This window comes from Bacillus rossius, chromosome 8, assembly GCF_032445375.1.
Source record: "Bacillus rossius redtenbacheri isolate Brsri chromosome 8, Brsri_v3, whole genome shotgun sequence".
Taxonomy (NCBI): Eukaryota; Metazoa; Arthropoda; class Insecta; order Phasmatodea; family Bacillidae; genus Bacillus; species Bacillus rossius.
In genome coordinates, this window is record NC_086336.1 from 42393086 (window position 1) to 42417298 (window position 24213).

The 24213-nt window shown below is 36.7% G+C and overlaps 1 protein-coding gene across 1 annotated transcript; it reads right to left on the reverse strand.

Annotated features, from left to right (window-relative positions):
* Positions 1-14539: 14539 nt before the first annotated feature.
* On the reverse strand, positions 14540-20089 carry LOC134534798 (endocuticle structural glycoprotein SgAbd-3-like). The gene is made up of 3 exons (XM_063373386.1): positions 19887-20089; positions 16722-16849; positions 14540-15262 (listed from the first exon to the last, which is right to left on the reverse strand). Exons 1-3 carry the CDS (start codon positions 19893-19895, stop codon positions 14995-14997), a joined length of 405 nt encoding a protein of 134 aa, XP_063229456.1. The 5' UTR covers positions 19896-20089; the 3' UTR covers positions 14540-14994.
* Between the last annotated feature and the right edge of the window lie 4124 nt (positions 20090-24213).

The following is a 24213-nucleotide window of genomic DNA, read 5'->3' on the forward strand; positions in this document are numbered from 1 at the left end:
TAAATTTGTACATTTACACGAAAACAACTACCACTGTAAAATAGTGTTTGAAGAAGTAGGCTACTGGGTTCGTGTCGTAAAAAAAGAAATCCAATAGTTTAATTTATTTCTACAACTTTTCCCTGAATAGCTTTCCAGTACTAAAACACACATAATAAGTATAATAAAACAAAATAAAGTACAATTAATGAATGTCCGATTATATTCTCCATGGTTTAAAACAATTATGCTTGAATAAAACATCGATACAAATATAGAACCATGCTCAAATTTTCGAAATAAATCGTATTATCTCGAAAAAACGTATTTCACATATGCAAAAATAACCATAGCTATGTGTTACCACAAAATTTATCTTTCTTGTAGTATTACAAACTCTCTTGGCAACTGGTTTCCAAAGGTATTATTTTGTGAAAGTACAGAAAACATCTTTTATTGTGTGGAAACAAATATCACGGACTGAGCGGACTAAGACATGATTAGGCCTAATACCTGTATGGCAATTGACGCAATGAAAGGAGCACACCGATTAGTTAAAGCACAACTAACAATTAAATATTTTGCTAAAGTAGACTTCATTTAAATAAAACTTTCATTTAGGTTTTAAGGACATTACTAGTAACATAAATTTCTGTCTTATTTTTTTCGTCCCACAAAGTTCACAACCGCACATCATATTTGGTACTGTTTCAAAGTTAGACATATTTTCCATAGCTCGTTGGATTTTAAAATATGTATCACCCCAAACCTTCGAGCAACTCTTAATTTATATTAGAAATCCAGAAAAGGTCTGTGTTAGTCGCAGGAGACTAATATCAAGAGAGCACTTCACTTTCCTAAGTGTCCTTTGAGGACTGGGAATCAATGTGAAGTTTATCTTGGATTCGTTATGGATGTGTTATTATAAAGAGCTATTGATTACTTTGTACCAGAACTGTTTATACTGTTAAAATTTTTCACCTTCAATTTACGAAGAACACTTGTTTACAAATTTTCCTGGAATCTTCGTAAATTTACGGCTTTCTTATGGACTCTGAGTTCACTTAGTTTTAACATAAATAAAAAAAATTCTTGGTGTATTAAAAAAAAAACACATTAAATTACTGATTAAGTCTACAGTAATAACCCTCTTATTTTGTAATTGTGTGTGTTTACCTTTGTTTAGAACGAAACACTTAGCTCGGAACATCAAAAACGGCGTAGTTTCTACGAAGATTCAGTTATTTTGAAATTACGAAGAACTCTTCGTTTATTTGAGCTAAATTCTTTGTTGTAAAAGTCCGTAAATTTACTGTAATTTCTAACAGTGTGGATAGTTCTTTATAAAATTTCTTATTTGTGCACAAAAAAATATTATCACGATATTATTGGTTTTTTAATTACGGTATTGTTACGTATCGTTTTCTCTGAAGTGATCAGTTTGAATATTTACAACACAAGATTGGGCTTGTTTAAGGATTCTTGCGTTCTCTCAACCTACACGTAAATATTTTTCTCAATTTTTTTTTCTCCTTCGTTGTGACCTCGTTCTACGTTTAACCCACTTGTGCCACCAGGTGGGCGGTGCTTTGCCCTTCGGCTCCACTCACCCCTAAGCATGCCATCAGCCGCCGTGACTCACAACTCGCGGCGACCGTCACAGGTGAAATGATACCGTTGTCTCTCTCTCTCGAGAGAGAGAGTGAGAGTGAGAGAGAGAGAGAGCTGCAGTCAGTTGCAACGGCGCGGTGCCTTGTGCACCGCGAGGTGGTGTTCTCACTGTCCTCGAAGCACGTGGGACGAGCCGCGGTGAAGAGGGGGGGGGGGTTGGGGGGGGGGCGGATTAACGAGCGGGTACGCTATACCGTCTCGGGGGTTGGTGTCCCTCTCCCCCCTCATCATGGTCCTCCCTCTGCGACACCGCGCGCCCACACTTGACGTCGCGTCGCGCGTCTGCGCGAACACTCCTTCCAGACGGAGTGACTCTTCGACTACATACTCGCCCCGACCACCACGTGCAACAGAAAAAAAAAAAATTGGTTGTCTGTAAAGTCGGTTTACGGACGATAGTTTAACGTGACAACGTCATAAAAAAGCATTGATGAAATGATTGCATACTTTTATGAATTAAAATTGGATCATTTTTATTTTAATAATAAAAGAATAAATAGTACTTGAAATTATACTAGTATTCAGATTTTTAAAATGCAAGAATAATAACTCTTTATTGCCGAAATTGTTGTTGTATTAAGCAATGAAAACCACATTAACTTTTCACTTCACTTTATAAACAGTCGACGAAACAGTTCACGTGTAATTAATTTTTAAAACTGGCGTTTAGCTATAAAGTTTAAATATAATTATGAACAAGATTTCATATAAATAAACTGTAATCAAATATCTATCATCAATCATATGAATGACCATAATTTTTTAGTCAATTGTAACATAACCTATTATTACTGCACTCGCCGACAGCGTAACGGAACACAGCGTAACGGAACAATGAGCGTAACGGTACACAGCGTAACGGAACAATGTGCGTAACGGGACACTTTTTCGTGCGTGCAGCCGGCGTTCATCGATTTATTAGACGTTGTCACGTCAAAAGATTTTTTTCTCGGTACTTTTAAAAAATATTCCTTTGGAAACCAGTTGCCAATACATACTTTGTAATACTGCAATAAAGATATTGTAACTTTGTACAAGACATGGCTATATGAAATACATTTTAATTTTTTTATATAACTCGGAGTATATTTCTTACGAAAATTGGCTCATAAATTTTATAATATAATCAATGTTTCATTCAAAGCATTAGTTTATGGAAAAATGTAATAAAAATTCAATAATTGGAATTTGTTTAGTTTTATCATGCTAATTAAAAGCTATTCGGGAAAACGATATAAAAATAACTTTAACTTTTGGAGGTACCTACTGGGACAACACAAAGGATAAATCGAACGCAGTATTACTGCGAACATTATTTTGTAGTGATATAGTTGTTTTCGCGCAAATGTACTCATTTACAAATTTTTGTAGTTTAACAAAAATATTTATGTTTATTTACAAACAACAATAATTACAGCGTAGTCTCGGATCGCTTTGAAACTCCCCAGAAATACTTCAGGAGGCGTTTCCTTATCTTTAGGGCCATATATATTTTTTGGTAAAAGAATCTGATAGCTCATTAGACTGCAATAAGGTATGCCCGCGCTTATGATTGTTCCCTTGAAATTGGCGGCCATCTGAAATTGTCCTGGCAATTCAGGCACCTTAGCTTCCGCATTGAACGCGCCTGAGATTAACCCAGCCAACCACGAAATACGGACAAATTTAAACGCATAGCTGGTCTGGATAACTTTTTTGTGAAAATTTCATGGCCCTACATATGGAAACTTACAAGTAAAGCAAAAATTTCTTCGGGTGAGATTTTGCACCTGAAAATCAGTTTTATAAAAGAAGACATATTCACTTCCATTTGAGGCATAGTCTAGGGGAAAGAATATAATAAGACGTATGTAGAAAGGGTGCAGAAACCGTTGGATGAAAACACTTTCCCCGAAACTGTAGTTTAAATTCAAACAGTTCTTTTGTATTTTTCACGAATATGATTTCTAAAACTTATTTTCAAGATCGAATTAAGCTACTCTTATACTCTCTATCTCGAATTCCATAAGAATTCATTGGCACCACACACACCAAGTGTGAAAGTTGCAATGACTAAAACAATATTCACACCATACTTGTTTATTTCATAAAAATATATATATATATATCTATGTTTTTTCAGAATGTGAAAACTACGCACGAGCTAACGTCTGCTTCCAGAAGAAAATTCAAAACACCTAATAGATTCACATCGAATTACCCCCCCCCCCCCCCCCCCCCCCCCCCCCGGTGTTCAGAAAAACTGTCGCACGCTTCATCTCAACTTTTGTCTCCGAATTCAGGACTACTGTAAATCTGGTATCTGGTACATGGTTCCTAGGTCACCATTGAAATATGGTTTATTTACATTACGCCCCATAGAAAGGGACAAGCTTATATGGTGAATTGCTACAAAGCCGAAATAACACCAAAAACCGTGTCAATATGTATAACACCGAAATGAAATTTAATACACCATAAATAAAAAATATATAAATTATGAAATCAATCACCATATTTAATCAAATCTCACTTAGATTTTAAAAAAAGTTCTTATAATATATATAATTCAATGGATTTGGTAACAAAATATATGAACTAAATAGATTGGAAAAATGTTATTTTTTTTATATTGAAACTGTTATTAGAAGCTGATTTTACATTACGACATCGGTACATTTTTCAAACGCACAAATACTTTTTTATTTATTTGTATTGTTGACATGCTTATTACAAATTATATTAATAATTAGTATGCATCAGTCAAAATGACACTGTTTTGGTAAAGTAAGTATCATTGAACAAGTAAGTGTCGTATTTGTTGTAAATGGTGCTATCTTTATGAATAAACAGAGTTCATAAAAATAGAAAACAATAAAACTAAAATCTCCTGTTTTAAAAACGAAATTGGCTTGAAAATAAAACTATAAAATCTGGTCTCTACACATAGAATGCGATACAAGGATAAAGAACACACACCAGACTTATTTGATTCATCTAAAAAAACCAAGTATGGTCTGTCTCAAGTAATTGTCTAAAATTTGATAGTTTCCAAAAGTAGTACCAGTGGTCCTGGTACTCTTCTGCCACTAATAATCTGTCAAAATTGTTTGTGAGCAACTTCATGTGCTTGTCAGTTTTCGTTAACAAATATAATGCAATACTTTACAAGCGACAGTAATAATATTAGTACCACTAGAACTGCATTTGGTCTGTCAAATTTGAAATAAGTTGTATGACAGACTACAATAGTAGTTAAATATATTTGCAAAAAATGCAGAAAATTAATTTATAAAATATGGTAGAAGGCCATGCCTTTATTTGTAATTGATATGTTTTTAAATTTAACGAAAATAAAAACACAAACTCGGAGTAAAGTACAATGTTATATTCTTACTCATATATTATAATAATCCATTACGAAACATGGCTCATCGGTGTGAACACTTTCAGATAACAAAATAAATCCCTTTTGGCACAGCCTATAGGCTATAGATCTCGAAGTACCTATTTATTCTGGAAATGGTACGATAATTTTATTTTTTATTTTTTTAATTATACCCCTGTTTTTTCAACTATTTGCAAAAATGGTTCGTCTAAACAAAAAAAAATTCAGACAAAAGTTTTAATCAAAAAATATAAAATTTACAAACAATCTTAACGGATTAGATTGTGTGTCTACTAAGGGAGTTATGAATTTTTTTTTTGTAATCCAATCTTTGTTTTTTTCTATCCCTTGCAGTTGTGGTTGGTCGTATCAAAAATATATTTAGACAAAAGTTTTTGGTATTACGCCTAAAAGTTATAATATGTTCAAACGAAAGAGTTATTCGTTGTATTATGTGAGTTATAACTATTTTTCTGTTTTTCAATAATACCACCCCATTTCTATCCTTTTATTTGGATTTTGGCCATTAACTATGTCGACCGAGGTTTTTATATTACTAGATTTTATGTATCAGTTTAGAAGTGATGTGTGTAAAATAATGGCGGTTATTGTGTCCATAAAAAGTTAAAAAAGCTTATATATATTTATATATAAGTTTGAGTTGACGACAGCTTTGGGGTAAGTATATGGACCATGAAACGAAAAACTATATAAAAAATTTTCGGATGTCGCACCACGGTAACGGCTACGCTACAATAGGTAGTCTTTCTTCGAAAACTACCTAAAAGAGTATATAATAAAAGCATTAATGGAATCAATCTTGATGCATTGCGTTAGGGGAGTGTGACAAACGTATAATAAGAACTGCGTTACTACTATTGATTTATAATGATTGCATGGAAATACGCAAGCTGTCAGTATTTTCATGCGTGGCTTCTCGGGTGACCATAAAAGAGTGAAGATTAAAGTTATGGCGATGGGGGAAAACACATTTAATAAACCCTATTCATTAATGTCTTCCGTGAAACGCCTCGTAGTTACGTTGACGGGACTGGGCAGATGCGTGGTTGCGTAAGACACTTCTTCTCCGGAGATAGCATTCCTTCCTGTGTCGGCGATAACTTGACAAGGCACGGACCACACTGGTATTTTATTTTTGTACACGGAACAGAAATATTTATGTAAAATTACAGATATCTGTAAATTTGTACATTTACACGAAAATAAATGTATCGCTACAACATTGTGTTCACAGTTATGCTGGTTTCGGATCCTTACCCGGGCATGTATGCTTTGTGTTGTCCTAGTACCTACAATAGTTAAGGTTATTTGTACACCGTTCTCTGTATAGCTTTCCAGTATTAAATGAGCACATAATAAGTTTGATGTTAAATTGTTGAATATTAGATTATCTTTTACATGGTTTAAAAAATTGTGCTTGAATGAAGCAGCAATTAAAATATAAAATTTGCGCCATTTATCGTAATATACACTCACTATTATCTTGAAAACGTATCTCATGCATACAAAACTAACCATATCAATGTGATCTTTGGTAAAAGTACAGAATTTTATTTGTACAGCTCGGAGAAACTTAAAATGCAAAGTCACGAAAGTTTTGAAGTTAACTTTGCATTTAAATCACTTTCGAACAACAAGTTGGTTAGGAACGCAGGCTACCACAACCATTGTCTGGAATTTCTTGGTTTCTGGGTTCTAGCCGCGTTGAAGGTGAAGACTTCCCAGACGTTTCGGTCTACCTTGCAGTCGCCATCGTCTGGGTAACAGTTACCTAGTTTTTTTTCAAGTTGTTTCTGAGATAAGTGTGAGCCACTAGATTTTTTGGTATCTGAGTTAAGCATGCACTGACTTCGTTTGCACTTTTCTGCATGGCTCATTTCTCTTCGACGTTCATTGTTACAGCCTCATGTTTAATATTCCATGACGTACCTTTACAAACTATCACGCATTTAAATGTTTGTTGTTGAACTTTTAAAACTTTTTTTTAGTCTGTCTCGAGAAATTTTTTCTAGACGTCAGTAGTGGCACGTATTTTTCGCGAAATAATCTGATTGCTCATTAGACTGCAATAAGGTATGCTCGCGATAGCGATTGTTCCCTTGTAATTTGCGGCCGTCGGCAAGAGAAGTCATTACTTTATTTGGCACAACGCATTTTCTTTGGCATTGTGTGGCTAAAATTGGTGTGCTGATACTAAACACGCATCTGAAATAAACTCAGATGACCAAGAATCACAAACAGTACTAGAAAGTTTTAATACACAGTTGGTTTGGACATATTTAAGCTAAAAAAATTCTCATGGCCATAGAAATCACCTATCGAATCCATGTAGTTCAATCTTTGAATTCTTCATTACTGTGGGAAAATTCGACCACGTGTTGCGAAGTACAGGCGAACTTGAAAGTTACCCGAAGGTAGACGTGGCCCATTCCGATATCGTCTTTTCTGAACGAAGCCGTTTTTGTCAACTGTTCGCATTGTTTACTCAGAGCACTTGATCGAAGTTTATTGTCGTCGCTGTGTGTGAGAGTCTGCCGCTTTAAGTGCCTTCGAAGTGATGCAGGGACAGATATAGCGGATTCCTGCGGCGATGCTAACGGAGAAAGCTGGAAGAGTTTGTTTTGGAGTCCCGTCTGAAGCATCTCTTCGTATATCTTCTCCGCTGTCTTGCGTTCGGTTGACTTTCCTTGAGGTCGCGCCCGGGGAAGCGGAAACATTCCCGGCGATGCCGTAACGGACCGCTCCCGCGCGCGCGCCCGCTCGTGTGAACCGGCCTCGTCTGGAGGCCGCGCGCGTGTGTGTGATGGGGAGAGACGTGTCGAGGAGTGTGCTCGAGAGGCGAGGCGCGGAGTGACGTCATCCGCAGCCCTGCCGACCTACACGGTCGCGTGCCATTTGGATCTGAAGAACCAGTCGGATCCTCGGCGCGAAGGCAGGCTTGGCGTTAGTTGTCGGGTGTTAAGGTCGCGTGCGTACCTTCACTTCACTGATGAACTCATGTAAATTTACAAATATTTACGGATTCTTACCAGCGCAGTTATGCTTTCGGTGTTGCCCCAGTATCTCCAAGAGTTAAAAGTTATTTGTAAATCGTGCCCTGAACAGCTTTAAGTATTAACTGTTCACATAATAAGAATGATAAACAAAATAAAGTAAAGTAGTTGAATATTCGATTACCATTTCTATGGTTTAAAAAAAAAGTTTTAGTAAAACTACAATAAAAAAATGCACCGTTTTTTAAAGAAACACTCAGTATTATCTCGAAAAACGTATTTCATACATGCAAAAATAACCATAGGAATGGGTTGTACAAAGTTACAATATTTTTTCTTGTATTATTACAAACTATTTCTTGGCAACTTTTTTGCCAAAGGAATCTTTTGTAAAACAACAGAAAATGTTTTTTTTTCTGTGCATCGGCTTTTTTCCATGACGTGACCAGAATTAATTTCTCCGTTTATTTCGGGCAGTTATCAACGTTGACATCAAAAAAAACATATAGCTTCGAAAAAAACTCTTTTGTAAACTAACGCGTGGTTGATAGCATTTTCGCCGTAAGAAAATTAAAAAGTCTATGCTTGTATACATAGCTTTTTAGATTTATAAAATTAAAATTTTAGTGTAAGTTCGTCTTTTTATCCTGATTTTTTCCTTGTAATTTTTTTAAAAATCGTTGTCAATATGTCTTAAGAGTTTTAAATTAATATATTTCTCGGTTAGAAATATGTAAACAAAAAATATGTGAAATTTATGACCAAACACATTACGTTAAAGGTTTTGCACATTTATTTCTCTAATTCAACAAATTTTACACATGATTATAAATGGCACACGGTTTGAAAACATTTTTAATGTCATAAAGTTAATTTACATTTTATATTCATAGACACGCAAGTAGATCCAATGAAAGCATTAACCATATACCAGTGGTCCATGTTAGAGAACAAACACTGTTGCTGAAATGTTTCAAACTATCCTGATGATTTTATTTACATTTTAGGAGTGTTTGGCAAACAAAAGGGGTTAACAAAAGAGGTTTGTTATAACCAATAAGCCTGTTAAATATTAAATATAGCTACTTTTAGTAGTATACTAATGGGGCTCCGGGGACAGACTGCAGGCTATAGTAAGCGGTGACGATCCGCCATATTGGATTGTGACTTCACGGTAGCCATCTTCATGTCAAATCTCCTCAAATTTACTCAAAAACATCTTAAAATTCCCTAAAGATTCCCTATTTCGAGGGGAAAACTCCCATTATTAAGGAATATTTACATTTTTTCCTAAAAATAATCTGGAGAGGCCAAAATTCCTCGGGAAAAACAATTTTACTCAGGGAGGGGCAATTTTCCCCAAAATCCCCTGAAGATATCATGACCTTAACCTTGACCGTAAGATTGAAATTCTTAATTTCTAACAAAAATGTTTCAAAAAATTACTAAAAAATGTATAAAAATATGGTTTACTTCAACTGTATAGTTACCTAATGCATTTCAGTCCTCCCTTTGATTCCCGGCGCGAGTAAACATGAAATTTAGTAATAAAAATGTGAAAATACTTAATTAAAATTTAAATATAATTTTAATATAAAATATGCTTACATCACACCTGTAATTTTGGATTCTAAAACCTTCCGTCATTTTAAATAGTGATGTCATGTCCACCATCTTGAAAATACGTTATTATTATTAGAAAAATTGCGACAAATTTTGAAATTTACATAAATGTGTATTTAGGCCTAAGAAAATTCCAATAAAAAGATTCAGCAGTTTTGAAAATGTTCTACTACCTTGAAAATATGTAATTATAAAGTAAGGAAATCGAGAAATTTTTAAAATTCATTACAAATTAATTCAATAAAATTATAGTAAAAACATGCTGTAACATCATAGAGTCTTCGGTTCTAAACTGGCGTGGATAAAAAAAAAAAGGTGATAAATCCTTCCTACACGGAAGCCACCAGCAGATTGAACTCCCACCATTATGCCAAGGTAGTTATTACGACAGCCAGTGTGACTTCATGGCGGCCATCTTGTTTAATTTTGCTAGATCATCTTGTTTTCAGAAGCACTAGTACACACATAGTCTGCTAGAGGGCGCTTCTACCATATTAGTTTGATTTTTACCCACTAGAGTGCAGTAGTATAATTCTACATCAGCCATCTTGTCAGCAGCCAGGGCTATCATCTTGAAAATCTGTTATTCTTAAGATAGATATTTGAAAATATTCCAAAAATCATCAAACAAATTACTCATTATATATCGATTGATTAGAGTGCTTGGTTAGAAACTTGATCAAAAAAGGTAATTCAGTAGATATCACCACAGTTTACTAAAAAAAAAGGTGACAGGCTCAATAAAAAAAAAAAAAAAAATATTACATAAATTACATAAGCACAAAGAAAGCAAATTACAAGCATTTCTGGATTTCTACAGTCTTCTTAGAAAGCCAAGAGAGTCCTTTGCATGTCTTGGCATGTGTTTTCAGGGCATCTCCACATTACAGTCGATCAACCAGGCACGTCCAGTTGGTTGCTAGGCACTTCCAGTTCGTGGTCAGGGTAACACGACCAGTTGGTAGCCAGATGCATAAAGTAGGTGGTCAGACACATCCATTTGTTGGCCAGGCATATCCACTCTGTGACCAGGCACATCAGACAGGTTGGGTAGACACATATAGCAGGTTGGTCAGGCACAACTATTAGATTGGCCAGGCATGTTCATTTGGTGATCCGGTCTAATTTTTCGATACTTGGCGAACATTTTAAACAGCTCATTAACAACATCAGGTGTATAGACCAGGCATCTCCGAAACCATTAAGTCATCAGTCCACAGTACAAACTTAACAATAAACGAAAATGAAGAATATTTGTAAGCACAATCAAGAAAGGAAGCACATGTGGAAGCAATATTTCAAATAAGGAAGCATATTTAGAATAATTATTAAAAAAGGGGAAAAAATTTGGAAGCACATAAAAAAGAAGTGCATTTAACGAAAATAACGATAATTTTCACAAAAATTCAACTTGGTAGGATACCAATTCATCAGACAGGTACGATCTTACCAGAGGGATAAGATCTCCTCAGTGGGGATACGATTGCATTAGAAGGATAATATCTCATCGGTAGGATACTATTAAATCAGTAGGATACGATACTGCATACCTGACTATGCGCATTTAACGAAAATGGCATAACGAAAAGTAGCATGCGACCCTATTAGTAGGATACGATCACCAATGTACGGTTGGAATCAACTACTCCAACGACATTTAGCTACAAGGCTACAAAGCTACATGGCTACGAGGCTACATGGTTACATGGCTACGACGCTACAAGGCTACGAGTCTACAAGGTACAAAGCTACAAGGCTACGAGTTTACAAGGATACAAAGCTACAAGCCTACAAGGTGTCAAGTCTAAAAGGCTCCAACTGGCTATAATGTTTTCATTCAGCAGCGAGAGTTGATTTATCTCATGCAAAAGTACTTGTTGCAGGTAGTCCAGATTCTTGCAAACAAATGTCACCGCATATTGTATTGAGGTAAATATCATTTATATTTTATGTGGAATGCGGGATGCTCACTCACAATCGCAATAGAATGAGGGCTTCACTGGATTTAAAGGGAAAATGAAAATCGCTTTGCATGTCACTGTTTCTCAGCTGTCTCAAGGTTTAGTAATCAACTGAGTAATGAATCTTTTTTTGTGTTTGTTTGAAATACACCTGATAGTGTTTTTCAGTTGTTTTAAGACAAAGTAATCGTCCGGTAATGAAACTTTTTTGTCTGAATGCCAAATGCTACCTGATAAAAATCATTGTATGTCCTGATTTGGTAACATAAATTCACTAAATAAATAAAACTCTGAATAAAATTGTTTGTCTCATTAAAAAATAAAAACCTACATAGATTTTATTCTCAGGAATAACCATAAATACTTGGAGAATATCAGCAGAATTCTCTTCAAAATTAACCACGAGAACACGGAGAAAATCAACATAGTATTGACATTAATAATCAGGAGCTCTTTGAGAAACAAACAAAATATTGACAGAAATAATCAGGAGATAACAAACGCACGTTTTTCTAACTCAAACTCAGTGAATCACGATAAATTATTTTATAAAAATAATAATTACAAAAAAAAATATTCTGGCTTGTGTTGGATCTCTATCCTTGCCGAATAAAAGAGAAATTGACAAGCTGACAGAAGTTGTTTGGTAATTCCTTCTTTTTAGAGAGTAACGTAAACAACCAAGGTTCTTTTTTTAAAATTCATTTGTTATCTTAACTTCCCAAGAGAGATGGAATAGTGGTAAAAAATATCAGAATTGGGTTTGAAACTCTGTCCAATCATCTTGATTTATATTTTTATATTTTAACTCAAGGCTACTGTTGTCATGGGCCGATTTATACACAAAATCCCCTGACTTGTGTTGTTGTACGCATCCGTCCCTAGCAAGCTCGCATTCGACGAGACAAAATAAAAATAACTAGATAGGAATGTATAATTAAACTTAATGCATCCAATTTTGTGTTGCTAAAGGGGTCATCACCGTTTTATATATTTCGTATGAATTGTTTAGAAACCTAAACATTGACAAATAAAAGTCTTCGCTCTCCAAACTTAAGTGACAATAAAACTCCATCGAAAAGAAAGCATACTAAAAAGCTGCTTTAATAAAAATCTAATCAAAAATGGTTCTGAAAGAAATTTTAATAAATAGTTATTAACATAGGTATGGTATGTTTTACCGGGAACTCAAATATTTTAATCAATGCATTTGTAGTATCGGAACTATCAGTTAATTTGCTTTAATGATAGTATGCTTGCGAGAAATAAAATAAGTCATTTAGAGTTAAATTCTGTTATGAATGGGTGGGCTGTGTATGATAAGATAAATTTGGCCAATAAATCAGGTGGAAGGGAGATTTTGCTTCAACACATAATAAACATGTACTACGAGGTAAAAATGTTTCAGGAAGGTCTTTAGACGTCCTGTCCCATCTTGATTTCCGTTTACAACTGTTTCCCGAAGTCACTACCGCTAAATGTTGGAATTAGTCCATAAATGTAGGACTTGGACCATTTATCCCCGATGTCTCTGATTTATTTTTGCTTGAGTACTGTATTGGTATATTGCCTGATGAATCTATTGACGATGCCGTGAACGAGACATTAGTCTCAATACATAATCAATAGATAAATAGTTGCTCCCGTGTTCCTCTTCATTCGCGCGCTGACATCAAACAATAAGTAATCTCCTGACAGTAAAGAGGCCAACATATGACCTGGGACAGTTTAAACATGTATATTGGAGCTTGCGCAGATGAGAACCACCTGATCGTCCATAGAAACGTATCTGCCTGCCTCAAGAATGCTTTGGGCGATGTGGTGGACGTATGGAATTCTTGATTCACCACATAAGTAACTCTTATTTTTTTAATCCACAGTTTTTCCTTCCTCCCCCGAGAAGAAGTGCAGGGAGTATATAAACAATGCCAGAAAAAGTTTGCATTTATACAGATAGTATTGTGTAACCATGTGATGTCATCATGCTAGTCCCAATTCACCCAAGTAACTCATATTCTGAGTGTCATAGATATTTTGAGTATGGTGTCATTTATTTACAAGATTAGATCTAAGAAGAATTTAAGTATTTGTTTGCTAGCATAAAAGAAAAAAGCTTATATTGAGACAAAAGCTTAAGTTGTGTATAGTAAATGTAAAATATTAACATATACTTCAAGGTTAATTAATATTGAGGTGCTTGCATAAATATCAAAATATTTTATAAAGCTTCGAAATGTAATATATAAATAAAACTATGTTTATTAATGTTGTTTAATTTACCTTTGTTTGTAAATATACATGTAGATTCATTATTTTTTTTGCCATTCGCTAAGAAATTAATTATTCATGACCTGAACAAAATTAAGCAATTTTATATTACTTATTCTTAAAAGACTCCATAAAGGAATTGCGCACAAAGCAAAATGCCGAAGAATGATATATCTCAGAAATCGGAATGTTAAAATGTGTAAATTAGGCTTGTAAATAAATAAGTTATTTAAACTTTTTTTTCAGATCTGTGTATCATTAACCACGAAAGTCATTCCACTGAACGAAATAAATAAAATAATGCCAAAAGTGACGTGGAAGAATCTCAAAAACATTGCATTTCTGTAAAAAAAAAAAGACACATTGCTGTCTTAAAAGCTAACAGTTATTATTTTCTAATAATTATTAGTTTGATCGAAAGAGAGCCGCTAAAAACAGTCGCTTGCACCGGTTTCCGACCAATCTGTCTTTCCGTATAAAGTTACTGAAACTCCACACGATTTCACGTCAGCGGGCTGTTGCCCCTCGAGAGACGCACTAATTACGTGAATCGCGGAGATGCAAAAAAAAAAAAAAAAAAAAAAAAAAGGAATCAACGGGGATTTTAGGGTAAAAGATCGGGTGTGCAAGGAGAAGAGTAAAATAATTCACCAGCAGGGTTTTGGATGATGTGAGTTTTTTTTTATTGAGAGCGTATAAAAAAAAACAATTTACAGATTATTTACAACGCAGGTCCGCGCGTGGACTATCCAGCGACCTTGATTACTCCATAGGAGAATCTTGCGTCCGTGGAGGAGGCTGTGGGTAAGTCAGTTTTGTGGTCGCAACAAGACATAGATCATTTTTTGTAGTGGCTTTGAAACTGATTGTAAGCAACAGCAAAATAATACTCTTTATTTTGTAGTCGATAACAAGCAGACTTTTGGGGACTCCAAGATGGGGTTCCCTTCATTGCAAACGCAGCATGATCGTCGGCGAACTACAACAAATATGTTTTGCAGCGACCTCTAAACCATCTCGACGGGTTGCAGCCTCAGCCGTTGGGCGCCCCGCGCGCGGGAGGGGGTAGGGGGTAGGGGGTGGGGGGAACAAGAAACGTCGTCGTCGTCGTCTACTTCCTCTTGAGGTTGTCCTCCTCGGGGTGGGCGGCGTTGTAGGCCAGCGCCTCGAGGATCTTCTCCGGGATGGGCGGAGGGGTGGGCAGGTAGTTGGCCTGCGGCTGGAAGCCGTTCTCGTCGGCGATGTAGGTGAGCTGGTAGACGACGCCGTCGGTGCCGACGAAGGAGTAGGAGCCCTGGATGGCCTGTCCGTCCTCCTGGGGACCCAGGCTCTTGAGCGCGCCGGCGGAGTCCACGCGGGTGCCGTCAGCGCTCTCGTAGCTACGCGGGGAGGAAGAGAACTACATCACTACAAGCACTGGTTTCCCCCCTCAAGGGGGCAGCATGAATTAGGAACCACATTCAAATTATTGCGCGTATTGACAAGATACATATTTTGTCCATACAAATCGTATCGAGCGGATCTTATCACAAACATATCGGGAAGATAAAAAAATTGTCCGGTCTAGTTGCCTTGCAACGGTACAGTTTGTTTTGGTTTCGCTTTTGCTAACACAATGATCCATCTGGACTCTTCCGGATTATTTTTTTTTCTCTTGCCACCATTGTACTTGGATGCATTACATAAAAATGGTGGAACAATTGGTATCACGGGGGACAGTTATACGATGAAGACCAAGTGAGATGGTGCACTAGCAAATTACTGGGCATTGAGGTGGAACTGAAGCATGCTGGAAAGTTAATATAATAAAAATCGTGAACTAATAGTGCTATTTGAATGTGTTTTAGATCAGTGCTTGACTTAAATTTTTAGAACTGTAAACTTTAGTTAATTTTCGGTGATTTTTATATCTCTGATACTGTCTACAAATAGATCACTGATAAATAAATTACAATTTAAAGTATTTCAACTATTAAAACAACTAAATTATTTACAGTGAAAATTTTCAGTGGAGATAAAATTTACAGGCTGTTGCTAGGCCAGGTTAACATCAGTGAATACAAGGCAGATGCTGAATGGACTGTTACACTATTTGGAGGGACAGAAATGAAGTTTAGATGCTGAATGGACTGTTACACTATTTGGAGGGACAGAAATGAAGTTTTGGCCAGTTGCGGAACAAACAAATATCTCAAGAAAATAATTATCGTATCACGTCAAAGCCCACCAAGTCTAGCTCTAGCAAACTAGATTAAAAACCCACGTGATCTTGATGGGAGGCAAGTAGTTTGACCAATACACGGTTGCTACCCTTGCAGAAATTGTAGTGTGCTGTCAAAGAAGCACGGGATTTTTTTATGTGTAACATCTTAGCTCTCGTTTTACGGCTTTTGGTACAAGAAATTTTGAAAATGGAACGGAAGTCTCACGAAACGGAAATGCGTAACCATGGTGCTGCCATCTTGTGGCGGATGGCGCAAACTAAAGTTTACAAAACCTAAAGGAAAACATTGCAGTATTAACTGTTTAATGAATTTTTAAAATTATGGTCAGTTATTTAAAAAAACAATTTGCTTGTCGAAAATCAGTTCCAGGGTTTAGTAATTTTTAAAGTCATTTTCCGGATTCACTTAAAAATAATTTTACTTTAAATTCCGTGTGGGAATCTGGTATTGCAAGTGTATTTTGCTACACGAGAACACACGAATTCGCTCGTTACCGAGGCTAGACGTTACACATCTCTGGCGAGTGTTCAAAGACTCGCTCACAATTTTTTTTTGTTGTGTATTTGTATTTCGGGGGACCGGGACGAACGGAGATGAGATATGGTAGCCGCACCTGTTCTGGAAGGAGCCGTCCTCGTTGACCACGTTCGTCTGCGACACGATGGGGATGGGCTCGTTGGGCGCGAACTGCCTCACCTGGGGCGCGGCAAGGGCGGCCGCCAGCAGGCACGAGATGACTATCTGAGGAGAGAGCGAACCAGGGTCCTCCAGCATCAAACTGCCAGCATGCGCTCAACCTCCAGGTCGACGCATTTCACAAATATAAAAAAAAGTTAAGATTGTGGTCGCACAGTTAAGGCTTGGTACGACACGAAATGCTGATTTTTTTTCCCACGTGACATCAATTTAAGGCCTAATCATAAATTTTTAATACCTCCCTCCGATACCTCCCTTGTAATTCTCTGTTATGCCACATATTTTTTTCCACATCATGGTTGTAAGTGATGATCATTATGAAGACCTTCGTACCTTTTTTTTACACCCGTGATATTATAATTAAAGTGAAAACTGTTGAAAATATTTGTGACAGGACAAAAAAGTTAAAAGCGAGGTATCGAGATAAAATTTTAGTAATAGTCTTTAGATAAAATAATTTAAAACAATAATCAGCGTGATGTGTGACACCGAGTCTTAAGTGCCGAAAGGTGTTATCAAGATTACGGGTTCAATATGTTAATGGGCTTCGAACCTTTTAATAACTAACTCGGTGCTTGACGACTTGGTTGAAAACCATAATCCTCGCAACGTTAAACCTTTCCTGCAGATCGGTCAGGTGCTAAGAAAAAAAATCAAAGCAATTTAAGCTTTAAAGGTGATAACGCAATTTCTAAAACTCATCCAAACAGCTGTATTTTTACTTTATTAGCTGAAAGATGGACGCAATTTTAGATTCAATCTAATAATATGTAACATTGCAATTCTTTAAGGCCGCATTAGGTATTTTTTACAATTGAAAATTTCGGCACCAACGCTTATACTTCAGCCACGAGTCTATGGACTAAAATATTTTATGAATTTTATTCCTGAGTTTACAACCAATTGCTGACAATTTTCATAGTCCAATGTGATTTTATGTTAATCAAAAATACTTTTAAACAAATAAGAAAAGTTTTTTATTTATATGTACATTTACTTACAAGGTCTCCCGGCAGGAGAAAATTTTATAACATAGTTTAAATTATATCACTTTATTTTAAAAATTTCGTGTGTAGTGCCTTGGTAATTATCCAACTAAAAAGTTAATCTACGTTACCTTAACTTGTTAACTACTTTAGTTTAAATGAGAATAATAACAGTCACTTAAAAAAGAGAAACAATTTACGCTTTTAAAGCCGTATAAAGGTGACACGTTCCGATGCGATACAGAAGGGCAATTACGAGTCGTCTCTGACGTAACGATGTCCACGCCGCCATCACTAAAAATACCCAAGGAGATTGACATTATTTAAAACTAACTTTCATAGCAACCAACCTTGTCTTGATAGATGCAACTCGTTCACCGATTCTGTTTTACTAATCGAAACACAGTATTAATTAGAACACCAATTTTTTTTAGTGAACCATTTGTTTTTATGTAAATGTATAGATTTACAAATATCTGTAATTATACTGTTTATGTTTCATTTACAAAAAAAAAATGTACCAGAGGTTTGACCGGTCGGAACCGCGCAGTTATTTGACTTAATCGTTCAGACGTGACGTCACACGTGGGAAACTGACAGGTAAACTGGGCGCGCACGGGGCCCTGTATACAGGACTCGGACGAAGACAGGAGCGATCTCCGACATTGCATAAGGACGCGCTACGCTGTCCGGGAGGCGCAGAACCGGCCCCTGTTACCACGAAGACCCCGCAGAACGGGCAAGACAGCGCCAAGTCACTGCGAACTCTGGACGCCAAGAGAGAAAAAAAAAAATGAAAGAGAGAGAGATGAAAGACGTGGTGCACAATGCTGGACCTGGCGTGATCGCTGAGGCGTCCCAAACCTCGCACGGGCGCTGCTGGTATCGGATGTGGTTCGATAGCAGAACACGCGAACACGCCGGGATGGTCGTCTAAATTAATGAGCACCTCTAAGTGTCGCTAGCCGAGTGGCTGAGAGCGTTCCAACCCTGCATTTGCGAGCAAGTGTTGCGGTCGCGCATAGAAAGTATAAAGAGCGACGTGACGCTCCTCTCGTAGCTCATGAATTATGAGCCCCGTCAGAGATTGCGCTTCGAACAAACTGAAATCGTCGCCGGCTCCTCTGTGGATGCGATCCCAACACCCGGACGGTATCAAAGTATTTCGGAGTCCAGTACAGCGATATACATAGGTCCCGTGGATGTTTTAATATTTTCGTCATTGATATTTTTTCAAGGGCACTTTCTGTAAATTGAATACGATACTTCTCCTGCACCTGTTCTGCCACAAATATGTCTAAACATATATTCCTTCAGTGTAATGTCATGGGTGTATAAAGTCGTGCACGTGAAGATAATTACAAATACTTGTACGCCTTTTTACATACATGACATTACACAAAGTGTAAATATTTGTGATAAAACAAAAAAAAAATGCAAGAGATGTACACAGAATAATTTTTTTTTTGTACTTTTACAAATTAATCCTTTGGAAACCAGTTGCAAAGAAATGGTTTTGAATACTACAGGAAAGCTATTTGTAACTTTGTTCAACACATGGATATGGTTATTTCTGTATATATATGAAGTACGTTTTTCGAGATAATACTGAGCATATCTTACGAAAATTGGATAATAATTTTACATTTTAATCGATGTTTCATTCAGTCATAAACATACATATTTATAAATCTTTGGAAAAGATAATCTTACGTGCTCATAAATGTGCGCAGTTAATGCTGGAAAAGATATTCAGTGAACGGTTTACATAAACAACTTCGACTATCGGAGGTACTGAGTCAACGCGAAGCATGAATGGCCGGGTAAGAATCAGAAACCCAGTAAGTGTAGTAACGCAGTTGTTTTCTTGTAGATGTACAAAACATCTGTAATTCTACACACCGTGGGAGACTGAGCCCGAAGCCTCGGTGTGTGACCTCGTGATGTGAAGCCCTAACCTGAGGGACGTACATGGACGGCGGGAGTGTTAGCGCGCAAAGGGGGACGAGCCTAGACGCGCCGCCCCGCCAGGCGGGCAAAGAGGTCGCGCCGGGCGCGGAACCCCGGACACGAGGTCGTCTCTTCAGCCAACTCACCAGCTGCATCGCGGAGTCGTGGAGCGTCGGTCGCTGGGAGAGAGAAGGGGGAAGAGCTTCTTCTCGAGGTGAGTCCGGAGGAGCGAGTGCCTCTGCAGTCCGCGCCGCTCTCTATTTATACCGGCCGGCGTGGCGAGGCCCGACCTGGACGAAATACCACCGGGTCTCTCCGGGGGCGCCCGGGGAGAAGATCTCGCGAGAGTTCTCCCGCCGGCCGCCCCTCCTCGCCCCCTGCCACCACGTCTCTCTTTCTCTCTCTCTATCGCCGAGCGCTGCCGTGGGCGGCCGGCCCGGTCCCGTACAACCGCGGAGTGCACCAGCGAGTGAGTGGGCGTAAGCCATTTACAACAAGCACCAACATTTTTTTTTTTTAAAGCGAATAAGTCTTTAAAATTGCTTCCATAGTGGGAGACGATTTAAAAAAAAAAAAAAAAAAGAATTATAACAAAATCGGGGTGATACGGTTTGGTGGTTGCAGCTACATGGGTATCTATCATCTCCGTCCGAAATTTAATCACACCACTGGACGCCTAAGAGATCAAAGAATTCGTTACGCTAAGTGACGAGGACTGTGACGCATCGCGCGCGGTGGAGGGGGAAGCGCCGTCATTTTGAGGCGTTTCGAGATTTAAATTTAGTATAACTTTTAACTCGGAGAAGCTACGACGTTCGTTTACGTTTCAATCGTCACCTCTCGTCAAAATCATTCGATTGCATATACATAACATTAGTGTAAAATAGTTACAGTGAATATAAATGGTTTAAAATAAAAAAATTTAAATATATAATTTTTGGCCTTTACGCGACTTCTTAGTGTTCAAACATGATTATAACGTACATAAAATAGCGTATTGTATATTTTGTATACAAAATATTACCTGTTACGTACACGTATTCACGTACAACACACGAGCCATATCCCTTTTTTTATTTTACAAAGAGAACTAAAACATTCTCGTAAAATCACTAGGGGCGGGGATTTTTCGCAAAAAAAAAAAAAAAACTATTTGTTAGATTGCAAACAGGTACACCCGAACCGGTGGTTTATTCACTTTGTGTTTGCCGGCCGTTTGCGAGGGAAGTTAGTGCCTTGGTTAAACCGGAGCCATTCAGGGTCGCGTTCGCTTCCACACTGAGTTACTGTAACATTTGGTGTCGGTGACAAACGACATGTGAGTACTTGAAAGGAACTAACCCAATCACGAAACAGTGCTTTTAACTTTCAGCTAGTCTCAGATTTTTTTTTCTCGCAAAAAATGCATGGCCCTAGAAATCACAGATATATTTAAATTTGTACATTAACATGAAAAAATATTACCGTATCTCTACAAAATATTATTCGCAGTAATTCTGGGTTCAGATTCTTACACAGGAATTTATGCTTTGTGATTTCCCAGTACATACATTACTAAACCGTTCCTTGACTAGCTATCATGTATCAAATGCGCACGTTAAAAAGCATAACACCAAATAATGTAAAATTGTTGAATATTCAACTATCTGTTCCCTTTGTTAAAAACAATTATGCTCCAAATTTCGTAAGAAATACTGAGTGTTATAAAAGAAAAGTATTTAATATATGCTAAAACAACCATAGCCATGCGTTGCACGTGGAACCCGGTTTACACAGGAACCTTTTTTAAAAGTACAGAATTTTCTTCCTGTGGCTCAATAATTGAACTTAATATGACAGCAGTGTAGAAATTTTTTTTTGTTGCAATGAAGTCTATCACTAATTTATTGCGAGTTACTGTCAAAACTATAGAACAAATTATTGAACTTCATACCGTTACGGTTTGTTATACTAACCATAATACATTCAAACTTTAGAACGGACACCCACTCCACACACGTATACCTCAATGGACAGGAAATGGCATGCTGTGATGTAGTCGAATTAACTTTTTTTTACCTCGCCATCGCTGTATTGTTCCGCTCAAAACACTGAGATAATAATGCTTGACCACGTGTGATGATGATTTGTAAGTATGAATATTAGAATATCCGTAATTTAAATACAGTCATTAAAAAACTGTTTCCACAAATCAAACACTACGCTTCAGCAAAATTTTTTGGTCATAAAACCAACATGGCGCAGGACTTAAGCTAAGAAAAGTCTTCACACGGTTATCATGTAATCAGTAAGACGTAGCCACCTCCTAAATGAACACCCATCACTATTACTCATCTGGCCAGCCGAAAAAAATATATACTTTTTTTGTTTGTTTGTAATAAAGTTTAAACGCTTATTTGCTTGCGAGTTTCTTTCAAACTATTGAACAAACGTCTAGCATTAGCCTTTATACAGCTAAGTTTGTTTTTTAATGCTAACCCGAGTGATTCTCAACTTTAGAACACACACCAACTCCATGTCGCACTGCTTCATGCTCCCGCCTAGTCGTTGTACACACGATGTGCAGAACTTCAGAAGAAACCACGCTATTTGATAGGGGATCTATGTATGATATATGAGCGGTAACCATGACATTACTTGGTGGAGAAATTAAGGTCCCTCAAGTGATTTCAAGAATCTCTACCGGATGTTTCATGCCTTAATAGTTTTTTTTTTTGAAAACAGGAGTTTTAGCCATTTTTTTCTCTCCTCTGAAAAAAAAGTTTAAAAACGAAATACGGTGATAGTACTATTTATCCACCCTCAGCGTATTCTTAAATGCTTTTCTTGAATGAGCACCAGTTGGATACCCAGAGCACTTTTTAAATCACGTGTTTTTTTCTTCTGAAGCTCTGCACACGTTATGTGTGTCCAGGTAGGTCGGGTCCTCAAGGGCAATATATCGCACCCTGAGTACAAGACTATCGTAACTCAAAAAATTGAGTTTATGAGATATTTTTACCAAAAGCAGGAAAATATCATTATCTAGGCACTGCAAGACTATCGCAATATTATATTTATTTTACGGGACTTATGGCAAATAATGTAGTGTTGCACTCTGGAAAACATTATATAAGAATATGTGCAAGACTATGGCGTCTGAGTTGTGATAGTATTGAACTGATTTTTGAGTTACGATAGTCTTGTGCTCAGGGTGCGATATGTAAATTATTTATCACGATACCGCTCTTTAAATTTTGTATTTCAACACTAAGTTTGTCTTCGTATATTCTACTATGTGTTATAATAAATATATAATTAAAACACAAATAACTTTTATCTAGTTTAATATTTTTAAAATATGTATGCTATGGTTTTGAAAGTTATTCAAATATATATCTCAACGATAGCAAGAAATAGTTAACAGTTTGTAATTAAGCGTTTGTAGTTAGGTTTTGGAGTAAAACGTTTAATTTATAGAATACATAGGGAATAAAACCCTCGGTTTTCCCAGAACATAGAAACCTAATAAATAGGTTTGGGAAAAACCCGTTGATTTATATAAATATTGTTACGACAAAGTATACATACGGGTATAAACAGTTGATTTTAAAATTGTTTAGCACAGAATGTCATGCTATTAATTCATGCCAGTATTTAATATAAATTTACCTTGAAGGTTTTCAAAACTATTTAAAATACGCTTGTTAAATTGATAAAACAATTCATATACTATAAACAATAAACCTAAGTTATTGTATTGCTTTAATTTAAATCACCAAAAACATGCCAAATATGAAGACAAAATAATGGAGGAAACTGACTTCTTAAGAACTACTACACTAGGCTAGAAATAACAGCTTTTGAATGGCGCGTTTGCTCCGAAAGCTATACACGCATTTCGGTAGACAAGCCATGCTACCGCCTAACTTGTAAAATTCTGTAAACTATTTATTTGGCTGACGTCTCGTTAACAGCCGGTTCGCTGGAGAAAGTTAAGCACGTGAAACAACACAAACAGTTGAAAAACGGAGTGATTCCGGGACATCACTAAATAAATGTTTGGATCGGGAAAACAACCCGAGTTCGCCCACTTGCAAGGTATATGTTAATATGGTGTAACCTCACTGATTGTGAAAACATATTACGAAAATGTGTTCTGGTTGGAACTCGTTCAGGCTGTTCATCTTTAAAAATAGAATAATGTTTTAGTTGAAAGGATTTATTATTGGTCTCTGTAATAATTTCGATCTTGTCTATTCCTCAGTTTTATTGAATACACAAAATTATTAAGATGTTATCATTGAGTACAACAATGACTTAACTTGCTACTTGAACCAATTTAGTTTTAAATGCATCTGCTTAATATTTTCTCTGGTATAAGCTGTAAAACTTACGTGTGTAGAAACTTTCATCGTAAACTGCAGCTGTAGTAACTGTAACGTAAGCAACTGTAACGTCAGCTGTTTGTTTTATAGTGGTTAAATGAATACT